The 12,511-nt window shown below is 32.1% G+C and overlaps 1 protein-coding gene across 2 annotated transcripts; it reads right to left on the reverse strand.

Moving 5' to 3' along the window:
• Positions 1-5,960: 5,960 nt before the first annotated feature.
• On the reverse strand, positions 5,961-12,117 carry LOC115956001 (cellulose synthase-like protein H1). Of its 2 annotated transcripts, none has more exons than XM_031074440.1 (9): positions 11,737-12,117; positions 11,190-11,529; positions 10,804-10,923; positions 8,914-9,030; positions 8,587-8,799; positions 8,333-8,426; positions 7,930-8,093; positions 7,092-7,442; positions 5,961-6,810 (listed from the first exon to the last, which is right to left on the reverse strand). In XM_031074440.1, exons 1-9 carry the CDS (start codon positions 11,994-11,996, stop codon positions 6,256-6,258), a joined length of 2,214 nt encoding a protein of 737 aa, XP_030930300.1. In that variant the 5' UTR covers positions 11,997-12,117; the 3' UTR covers positions 5,961-6,255. The 2 variants fall into 2 exon arrangements, with proteins under 2 accessions (XP_030930300.1, XP_030930299.1); XM_031074439.1 differs by having other exon boundaries at positions 8,312-8,426; positions 11,737-12,116.
• Positions 12,118-12,511: the final 394 nt, after the last annotated feature.

Below are 12,511 nucleotides of genomic sequence, written 5' to 3' on the forward strand. Positions count from 1 at the left end.
ATAGATTGATTTATATTTGTATGGAGGGCTGTCCCTTTGCTGAACTCTAATGCTAACAAGTGCTGGCATGAAACTTGAGAAAGGGGCGAAGTCTTCTTGCCAAAAACTATGTTTTGCTAATTTTGCTAATTTCATTTTCTCTGTTGCTATGAGGTAGGAACGCAAAGTGGAGGTCTCCACAAGCAACAGTATTACCTAATTTCCATCTTCCAATGCACAGTTTGGAAGTTAAAAAGAGGTAAATTATCAAATGACATTTTCTCCATATAGATGCATTTTTCATACCAAATATGTGGGCTGTTGTGTCATCTGTAGTGCCTTGTGTTTAATGTTTTAAATGTCTGGTGTGTGAATGTGTATTGTACTTATAGTTTGTCAGTGCTACAACTGCTAATACTACTGCTACTACTGTTGCTAGAATGCAACCAAGTGTGTTGTTCATAAATCACTGTTGTTTGGTGCCCTTGCAACTTATTGAAGCATACAAATATATATGCGTTATTTAATCACACATCCCTACATTGTGCAATGCTGGAATGAATTTTTTAGAAGTTTTCTACTTTTATTTGTTATTGGCCAGAATTTGTGACTTTTTAAAAATAAGTGGCAAATATAGTAGGCACCCCCAAGGTTTTTTCCCTTTTAACTCACACCCTTTTAATTTTCATTATTAAATACCCATCTTTTCACATATTATCTGCATCCTTATTTATTTATTTAGGGTTCTTTTTTAGTTTGGAAGACCACACAGATTTTGACTCTTTTTTTTTTCCCCTTTTGGATTTTTTTGTTTGTTTGGAAGACTGCACAAATTTTTACAACACTACCAAGCCACACAGCCTTTGTGAACTGCACTCAGGCATGCCTTTAGTTTTGGTTTGGCATAAACTTGAAACAAATGCCATAAATATCTAGATTTGGGACTTTTGTATTTTTAATGTTTGAATAAAACCATATAGTACAATTTAAACATGTTTCACAAAAAGATAATACGTTTTTGTGTGTGAATAATCTATTTTGTTATTTATTTCTGAATTTCATGACGAAAACCAATGGAATACTTATTTTCATGAAGATTATAGACATATTGAACTTTTTTAATCATTCAATAGTTGGGGTGGAGTTATTATGAAATTTATTGACATTAAGAGTGTTTGGTTATACATTGTAAATCTTTGATGAATTGGTATAATTTGGTGTTATACTTGATACTAATTTGGCGAAAAATTAAGTAGCTTGAAGAAGTTGAGAAAAGAGAAGAGCCTAAGAAAGGGAGGAAATAGATTTTTGAAAAGTATTGGATAAAAGCTTGAAGATGTAAGCATAATTATATATTTATTCTATTTACTGGTTCTTTTGTAATACTTATTAAACCAAATGTAATAGCACATTATGATTATTGTAATATATTACTTCATAATATTGTATTTATCTCATTTTTAATGATTTTATGTGTAATATTTTGATAGTTTCATCATAATTACACGTTTCATCTTATATTAGAGCCAATTTAGCTTTCAATAATTGAAATTAGAGAAATGTTTAAATTTGAACATGTTAACATTTGATTTAAAACAATCTCGTGCATCACACGAATTAGCTACTAGTAATTATTAAAATTCATATCTACTAAAGAATGTATAGATCATGTATGGTTTGACACGCGTCTGGTTTGGTGCAGTCAAGATTTTGAATAATATAAAAAAATTCAAGCTTTTGGCTGTTTCTATGTGTAGTCTTTCTTTTTGTCTAGCGGGTAGGTACGTATTATCACCAAAAGCAGCCTCTGTTGGATGCTCTATCACAAGTGACAACTAGAACTGGTTAATAGTAAATTCATTTAAAAAAATAAAATAAAATAAAAAGAAACATGAACAAATGGAGGAGAGAATACATACTACATAGTCGAAAAAAAAAAAAAAAAAAAAAAACAGTTCAAAAGAGGAGGAAGAGAAATCGAGGAGTATCATCCGTACCTGACATACTCTCACCGACATGCAGAACCCATGTAGAAGGCAAGCGCATTACGCCTAGATATTTATATAATCACTGTTTATTTTGTTTGATACGATTCTGTTTTTTTTTTTTTTTTTTTTTTTGCCTTTTTGATACGACTCTGTTCATTTGGTTTTGAATGCGTTATCTAATTTGATGCATTCAAGCCGATATATTGGGACTAATATAAAATATTATAGCTTCCTTGTATTCACAGAGCATTTTTTTTTTTTTTTTCTAAGAGGAAAAAATTATTTAGAACTCTTAGAAACACCATTTTATTAAAAAAAAATTCCACAAAAACTAATATATTCGGTTGTAATTAAAGCAACATTATTGTTATTCATATACCCCTACTTAAATCCTGCTATAGCTGTATGAGCCTTCCTACACAGATCGATATACACACAATGCCTAGTATCTATCATTTATGGCTAACATAGGAATTAAAACTGAAATGAAAGGTATAAACCATAAATATTGAAAATTTTATTTTTATTTTAGTGATAGAAATTAATTTAATTTAAGATAGTAATTAGAATAATATCAAATTTGAATGGTATAAAATTAGAGAACTTGTGCTTCATTATAAGAATCATATTTATCTACTTGCATATTGGTGTTCTTATATATATATATATATATATATATATATATATGTTGATGTTGGGCCTCGTGTGGCTTGAATTACCCAAGCCCAATTCGGTCTTCTAAACCGAATACAACTAGGAATATACATTCTAGTATGGCCGACCTATGACATATATATATATATATATATATATATGTATGTGTATATATATATATATATATATATATATTAGGTTTGGGTTGTACGGAAAGAGAGAATGAGACAATTCCTAAAAACCTAGTAGCAGCCGCATAAGAAGAAGAATAGAGTTTTCTTGTCTTATGGGTGAGAGAAAGTTAGGGTGTATTGGGATTTGGGTTTCTTGAGTGTGTTCTTGTGTACTATTATATCTCCCTATTTTATAGTGAAATTTCTCCATCGTCACCGTGGAGGTAGGCAGTTTGCCAAACCACGTAAATTCTTGTGTTCTTTGTATGTGCTTATTATTTAATTTTCGCTTATTTACTGTTATTGATTTGAGTCTTAGGGTTCTATCTACACAACAATATATATATAGTCGAATCACCCTTCCACCTCTTTGATTCCTTTGTCCAACCCACTATCAACATTGTACGCTTACTTTTCTTTGCCTCTTACAATTGATTTTTGATGCATTTGATGCTTTATGCTTGAAAGTTTAAATAGTATATAAAACACCTTTGAATGTTTAGACCCCCAATTACGGAATAACCAATTCAAGTTTTATGACAAACAACTAGTGTGCGGAAAATGAACAAAAGCTATGAATAGAATTGGTAAACAATCTAAGCCAATTAAAATCACATCCACAGCAGAAAATAAAAGGTAAAGATTAAGGGAAGGAAGATGCAAACACAAGGACAACACACGATGTGTTATCAAAGAGGAAACCGAAACCCTCAGCGTAAAACCTCTCCGCTGCCCTCCAAGCGGTAACAAGCCTAATTTACGCAGCGTACCTAAGCCCCCCAAGCTTCTTGCTCCAACGAGGTTGCGCCGAACCTATTTCTTTTCTAGCTTCCCGAATTCCGCTACTTGACCATAGCATCAACCAATGTAGATTGGTTCCTTCCTAACTGCTTCCCAGAACACCAAACAGTCCTCTCAGAGTAATGGATATGGTGAGAAAAAGTTTTGGTAAAAAGACCTCTCAAGGGTTAACAATGGAGAGGAAGAGAGTTGAGGAATTTGAAGAGTCTTTTATGTGAAGATTGTGGATGAATCAATCTTGTATAACACTAGGGTTTCTCTCTCAAAATTCTCTCTGGAAGCTCTCTTTCTTTTGTGGATATAAGGGGTATTTATACTGGGGTGAGAATGGAATGTGAAGAGTCAGGTTTTTCAAAACAAGGCTGGCTCGCGGCTTGACTGAGTCGCGAGATCCAGCCGCGAGATAACAGAATGGCCAGTTGTCCTATTTTGTCCTGTAGTGCTCCAGCTAGCATGACACTTCAACTTCTGGCATGCTTGGCACGTGTGCATCTTCTAGCGGCTTGTAGTCGCGAGTCACCCGCGAGATCCAGTCGCGAGTCTCTGTTTTCTTGCACACTCTTGAGCATTTCAATACTCTATCTCACTCACTACCCTTACAACAATCCCACCTAAATACAGGGTTACTAATTGCTGAAATACAAGCAAATTTGGCACGGAATAAAGCCAACAAGATAGTTGATTAAATTCAATCTTACAATACTCATAACCATTATTACGATGTATTTAAATATTGAAAAAATAACTATCCAATTTATTATTAATTATTTAAAATTGATAGGAAACTATTGTAGGGTTTTGGAATCTAAACACGTAACTTTCAATCTTCTAAAACTAGTACAAGTGCGTGGGACAAAATGGGCTTCTGCCCTTTTTGGACAAATTAATTAACATTTTTCCCTTCTTTCCAAACTAAATAGGAAAATGCCCCTCTTTTGAAAATCGAGTTTTTCAAAATCGATTTAAGCCCTATAGTGACGTTGTCAAAGACCTATAGTGACGTTTATAAGGACCTATAGTAGCGTTTTGTAACTTGATATCCATGAAATCGAGTTATAAGCAATAAAATTACCTATAACTCGATTTCCTTGATATCAAGTTATAAAACGTCACTATAGGTTCTTAAAACGTCACTATAGGGCTCCAGAATTTTTTTTTTTTTTTTAACTAGATTTTGAGAAACTCGATTTTCAAAAGAGTGGCATTTCCCTATTTAGTTTGGGAAGAAGGGTAAAAGACTAATTAATTTGCCCAAAAATGGCAAAAACCCATTTTGTCCCAAGTGCGTGTATAAATAGTGTCACTAATTCATTTCAATTATTCGTGCATTCTCATTTTTGTACATATATATAGTCACCTAAATGTGCATGGAGATTATTGTGCTTCTTATGTGTGTTGTGACCATTGTATATTAGAAAACAAGCACCCATACAAGAGACTCAAAACACAATTTATTATAGACGAAATATGTCTTAAGGAAATAATGACAAACACTATCTTTGATTAGATTTGCATCAATTAATTATTATGTTTTCATCCGTCTATGTCTATGAGTATACTTAATTGCTCTTATTTATTTACACATCATTCTATTTTCATCAATTATGTGAGCTAGATTATTAATTTTTTTAATATATTAACAAATTAAATATTATTTAATTTTAATATTTGTTGTTTATGTTTACAAAGTCACAAAAGTTTTTTTTTTTTTTTTTTTTTTTTATTATGCATTATGTCTTCTCCTAAAATATAATTTTCAACATCTTAAGGACGAACTATTTCTTAAGGAAATTGCGCAAACACAATCCCATGTTAGGTTTGCATTAATTATTCTATTTCATCCAATTTATGAGTATATTTAATTGTTTTTATTTATTCACACATCATTCTGTTTTTATCCATTCTGTGAGTATTTTTAATTTTTATTTATTTATTAACACATTAAAAAAAATTTGTTATGTTTGTTGTTGTTTACAAAATCACAAATTTTTTTTATTTTTTTTATTTTTTTTTGCATTATTTCCAATAGAAACTTGCACTAACAAGAAAAAATACTCCTACAGAACTCAAGGTTTAGAGGAGGGAATCAAAATAGAGCAACCAAATTCAAATTTGAAATAGCTACTTCAAATTGCATCAAAGTTGCTACATAATACTCAATGCTCTTACTTTTGCGAGGTAACTTTGAGGGCATTGGTGTTAATTGATGGCATATGATGCGTGATAGCACATAATATACATTCAGATCCCGTCAAAGTAAAATGGTGAAGAAATTTTCGGGTAGTTAACCTCAAGTTGTTAGATTTGAGTACATATGAACAACAAACAAATCAAATGGGACATCGAGCTTTATGATACGAACGTATAAGAGAAAATTATTACCACGATTCTTTGGAGGGCCATTCAGAACCTAGCTATGAACCAAGGATAAAAACTTAATCCCTATTCCAGCTTAGTGGATTGAACAAATCTATACTGACCCTTAAAAATACCTTCCTCATCAAGAAGGAACATACCCTAAATCACCTACTTCAATGACTAACAACTCAGTACAGCTTTTGATTTTCTAAATTAAAGTTTCAATCCATTTTGAGTTTATAATTTCAAGGACAAAGTCTCAACCCACTGTGAGAAAACAAAATAATTTCATGACCAAAGTCTCAACCCATTATAGTCATTCTACACAAGTGTAGAAATAATAACACTAATGCAGCTGACTTGCATATAGTGGATAAGGGAATTCCATGCTTTCCTTTTCCAAATAGTCCTTTCAAAAATGGCCAGAAGCATAGCACCAACCACACACTACACAAGACCTCGCCTAGCCCTGAACCAAGCCCATCATGAGCTGGCGGTTCCAGATTTAACAAGCTCACAACGAGCGCAGTCAAGTGCACCATTAAAATGGTTGTGCCTGGCACAAAAATTGGGGACTCGTCAAAGGTGAACCTACCGGCATCTACATCATGAGCGCCATTACTAGAAGTGGATTTGTCTTTCTTTGTAACTTCAAAGACTGTCTCGGATATTCTTAAGAGTTTGAGAATGACACTTAGAAATCCAAACAACCATGCAGTCATTGTGGTTATTCTCGCCATTCTCTGGTTGTTCCACCAAGCTCGGACTGAGAGGCCAGCTCTTAGGTACTCGGATAGAGTGTAAAGGTGGTGGATGACAAAAACAACTATTGCTATATAAAAGGCTTGCTCTTGGACCTGCATGAACACAGTTTTAGCTTCCAATAATGTAAACAGCTGTATCAAGTTGATTGACCTCTATTAATGACATGAAAAATGAGTGATTTATATTTTCATTGTCACAGCATCAATATGATTTGTCAAATTTGGACTTATTCCACATGTATTCTATTACTATATGATGAACATGATCATTATGCATGATATAAGATATTAAACTACTTGTTTAGCAAAAAAAAAAAAAAAAGATTTAAACTACTTAAATGTACATAAAAAGAATAAAATGCATGGGAAGGTACCTTGGGCAAGAAATGGGAGTTTGTGATGATACAATACGCGGGCAGAATAGCGTAGCATAACTCTGGGATAGAGCGTAGGCCCCACGTGAGGATCCATAGATAGGCCAAGCACTGCCTCCAATGGAGCTTTGCAAAAAGGGTGGCCAATATGGGACAGTCTTTGCTTAAGAGAACTTCAAGCAGACCGGTAGCCCACCTCTTCTGTTGGGTCATTGCGGCAGGCCCACCAGAAGGTGCACACCCTAAAAAGGCCTGTGGGTTGGGCCTTGGAAAAGCTGACTTCCAACCTTTACTATGAATCCTTAGCCCAGTGAGAATATCCTCTGCTGTGGATCCATATAACCAACCCAGCTAGAAAAAATTATAATAATGATGAGAGTGGCCCAACCAAAAGAAAAAATTAACAAAAGTATGAATAATATCATGTTAAACAAGATTTCAAAAAAAAAAAAATTGAATGTTTACAACAATGAGAGTGGAGGATTCGACTCTAAATCTGTTTATATAAAATACTAATAGGCAATGGCACTAAACTACAAGATTTTTGACTAATTTAATTCCACCATAAAATAGAAAGAGAATTAAAAAATAATAAAATAATAATAAAAACTATCCATTAATATAATGAGGACTACCAATTCCAGGTGTTTCTAATAGTGATAACTAGAATTTAAAAATGAGGGAAATTTTAGATATGAATATAAATGGTTTCAATATTATGTCTTATATAAAAATAAAATAAAATAAAAATGTAAATATATAATGCATAGTTAGTATCTTTTTTTTTTTTTGGTAAACGCATTGGTAGTAGTCAGTACCATTAATTTTATTCTCTAACCTGTCTACCCCAGCTAGTACCATGCTCATACCCACAACCGGCAACTTGGTATGCTGTGTCAATTGAGTTTGAAAGATGATCTGGTGAATTTGTCTTTCCCTTCAAAGCATGAGCAACTGATTTCATCAACTCCTTTGAACTCCCAACTCTTTTTAGTATTTCCTCTGCCAAACCCAATGTATTAAAATATATATACAGTTGATGATGCTATAAAAAATTAAAAAAAAAAAAAAAAGGAATAAAAAATTACATTACTAACCTTATGCTTATCATTTCAAGTGTTACCAATAAAATTAATTCACATAAAACTATTAAAAATAAATTTTCTATTTATTTTGTTTGTAGAGGAATGGTAAATGAAAATTTAAATTTATTTTCTTACCATTTACCGAATCTATATTATCTAGCTGTAAGTCATATATAACTTTTCTTCTATGAAAACATCCTGTTCCCCCATAGATGAATCCTTGCAGTCCAGAAAATCCGGGTGCCATATACTAGCAATACCAAACCAAACCAATTAGTGAGTACTTTTCGTTAGTGCATATATAGCACGCTATAATCTATATTCTATATATGGTACAAATTACATTGTTTGTAGTTAGGAGAGAGAAGGAAAAAGACTCTTGTTTGTGAAGATTTGAAAATTTGACTCACTTCAAGCATAACCACAAATTGATTGCCATAAGGATCATCCTTTAATCCATCATAGAAAGCCGGTGAGAACTGAACAAATGCTATTTCCTTTTCACTATTCGAGCCAAGTAGGAGGCACATTGCATGAAGAACAATCATTGGATTATTGGCATACATATCGCAGTCTACATTTAGCATGTAGGGGGCATTTGTCATCAACCCAGAGACTCTGGTCTACTCACAATATAAAAACAATAAAATGGAAGTTAAATAAATATCAAAGCTATTAGGTTTTATAAAAATCATATAAGAGTTTTTGAAATTTCTTTGGCGTAAGAAACATCTTACTAAAACGTTCATAGCACCCGCTTTATAATGATGTGAATGATTTGGCCTCTTCTCTCTGGATAGATAGACCAAACCTGGCAACCCATCTAAAAGACCTTCCTTGTTCTCCCATATAACCTACAATAACAAAACCAAAATAAGCCTTTTAGATGGTATACTAGGCTTCATTACCATTTTACTAGTGATTCTTAACGTAAATTTGAATTCACTTTGAGTTTGTGCACTTTCATTCATAGTTAACCATGGATTTTCGTTTAAGGGTATATATACATATACATGGTGTGTATATACATCTTAGGGCTGGCTCGATAAAGTTAGGGCCTAAGATGATAAATTTAAGTGGTGTTTTATATTTAAATATCAATAAAATAAATTTATGTAACACTAACTAAACAAAGTTTAATTTGATGAATTAATACTATGCAAACTAAATTTAATTTTATATAGGGAATCAAATATCTTGATTCAAAGGTTTAATAAAAAGAAATAAAAATTTATTATTCTTAAGAAAAGATGTTTACTTTACCTTAATTAGATAAGATGATGCATTATTACAACTTTTGATGGTGTTAAGAAATAGATAGAAATTGTCTAGTGTGTGACCATGTAAAAGATTAGGTAACTAATATTGACAATCTACCATATATAATATTGATTAACGAAATTTAAAGCCAACATTTTTTTTTCCCCAAGGTGCTTATCGTTTTCAATTGAGTTGAGTTTTTATTAGTCTAATATTTCATCGACCCTTTTGGAGGTGGGAAAAATTGTAGACTAACTCTTTTTTCTTTCTTTTTTTTAAACCGATTATTATCATTAAATTTTGGAAAATGCTAAAGTCATTAAAACTTTTAGGATAAATTGCAAACTACACTCCTATAGTGTGTATATAAATCTTAAGGCTAGCTCAATAGAGTTGCCTAAGATGATAAATTTAAGTGGTGTTTTATATCTAAATATCAATAAAAACAAATTTATGTAACACTAACTAAAAATAACCACTCTAGATCTATAAAAATAAAATAAAATAAAATAAAAAGAATAATCACACACTATATTGGCACTTTGTAAAAAAAATTGTAAAATAGTTCGTGGTTTTAACATTTTTTATATTATTTTACAAGTAATATTACAATCACAAACTATTTTATAATATTTTTATAAATTGTTATTGTGACTAATTCTTATTGGTTCTCATATGAACTCATCACTAATATTACTTTTTTCATTTATTAATAACTACTCACTGCATCAATAATTTATAAAAACATTAGTATTTCTAGCATTTTCCATTTTTTACACTAAAGATGACACGTGTCCTAAAATGATAGCATATTAATCCGGAATACTGCCTAATGCTGGAGAGATTATACCGTTTTCATGGTGAATCACGTCACTTATCTACTATTCCACTAAAAGACTCATACCTATTTAAAATTATTGAGTTGTTAGTTACTCTCTCCATCCTACTTTGTTTGTCCTGTTTGAAAAGTCAAATATTTTAAGGGAACATCATTTATTATCTTGTCTGTCTTATAAAAATGTATAAGTTTATAAAACTACCCTTAAATAAATTTATCATCTTTTTTTAAAAGGAGTTGTTCTTAATGAGGCTTAGGGGTATAATAGGAACATGAGTAAATTAATAACTTTTATTTTTAGAAACAGGACAATATTTTGGGACATTCCAAAATGAAATAGAGGACAAACAAAGTAGGACAGAGAGAGTAATTTTTATTTAAAATTTTTTTCAAACTCAATATTTTAAAATAGAAAAAATCTTTTAGTAAAACCGTGTACAAATAACTTGAGGATATTATAATTTTTCCTAATGCTATATGCATGCACGCGCTGGACGAAAGCCTAACTGCCGACACTATAAAAGAGTACCTTGAGTATGGTTGGATGATTTTTTCGGTCTATTTCGGAGAAAACTGTTAAATCACATGGCGCGATGTTTTGGTTTTGGACGGCATCCTCGATTTTTGCACTAAGCTGTTCATACTCATCCTACAAAACATGAAAGACAAACAAGTCAACAAACAAGAAGATAAGGCATTCTGTATCTGTTGTCCCTTGTATTAGAGACAAAACTAATTCCCTCCTCATCTCTATTCACTATTTCACCTCAATAATTGTAAATAATTGTAGAAAATGTTGTCCTTAGATTTATCGTATTAAGATACCATTGACAACATATGCTCTCTAAGATATTCCAACTTTTTAGATTTAAGATAATAATCTTCAGATCCAAGTCTACTACACCTTTAAATTACCTTCATCCGTTTCCACTCTTGTTGAAAGTTACTTGAAGTATCACTGCCACTGGCAGTTGTGGAATCATCACCTGAAAAGTATCTAAAAGGAGCTCTCACTTGAACATTGTACTTGTTACAAAATGGAACCCAAAGCTTGGCAAACTTTGAGGCCTCGACAAGAGCGTAATAGGTGAGAGGAGAACAGCCATCATCAGATACATAGCAAGCTAGCTTGTGGGAAGGGTAATCAACTGCCAACAAAGAGAGTACAGTGTTCACGGTGATGATAGGTGGTTCCAGCACTGGGTCTGCGGTTGTGACAAACATGTCGACTGAGGGAAGTTCAACTTCGGGTACCCTTACATGAAAAAATCACAAATTAAAAGTCAGGAGCAACATAAAAAATCATTCATATGTGCTTCAAACCAAGTAAAATTCATAGCAAAAATGACACATCAGAGATTTCACTACGATGAAGGAAAAGCAATGCAAAATGATAGTGTAATCATTAAAATCATAGCATGATTGAAGATTAGAGAATTGTAGGCAACAGGATATTTTATACCTTTGCAAGAGGCGGTCTGGATAGGTGTCGTAGTCCACAAGAGTCCATTTGGTGCTGATGACAAGAACCCAAGTGAAAGTGAACCATGACTCGCATAGGAAGGCTAGGATCCAAGTGAAACCATAATGGTTGAGGAAGTAGAGACGATAAACAAGGAGTAAAAAAAGAAGAAAGAAGATAATGATAGCAAACCCTCTCTGTATAGTATTTTTACGAGGGATTTTCTCAAATAGAGGGAGAGAGGTGGTAGCGTTCGCCATGAAGGAAATAAGAAGAGAATTTCAGTGAGATTTTAGTTTTACAGCTTCCTAAGCATCACTACCACTTTATTTATCTCCCACTCATTCCTTATCATTAACTGTTGTTATTGAACCCTCTGAATTATTGTTGCACAGTACCATTGCTCTCGAAGTATTACGAGTAACGACAATGCTCTTGGAAGTACTACCACGCGATAAGTACAGTCATTTTTCTACTGTATTAAAAAAATACATATACGTATATATATGTTTCTATTTTCTTTAACTGATAAAATTTATGAGAGTTAAATAAAAGATTTAAAGTTCAAATACCAAATTTATGAGAGTTAAATAAAATATTTAAAGTTCAAATTTCAAATTTTACCTATACAAAAAATCGATTAATACCTTATTCTGATGATAAAGAGTATAATTATTAAAAAAAATTTAAAAAAAATACAATTATTTCTCTTTTTTTTATTTCACTATAAAAAATAAAAACAACATCAAATAAAGCATAATGCTGATTGTTGCAT

The sequence above is a fragment of the Quercus lobata genome, chromosome 8, assembly GCF_001633185.2.
Source record: "Quercus lobata isolate SW786 chromosome 8, ValleyOak3.0 Primary Assembly, whole genome shotgun sequence".
Lineage (NCBI taxonomy): Eukaryota > Viridiplantae > Streptophyta > Magnoliopsida > Fagales > Fagaceae > Quercus > Quercus lobata.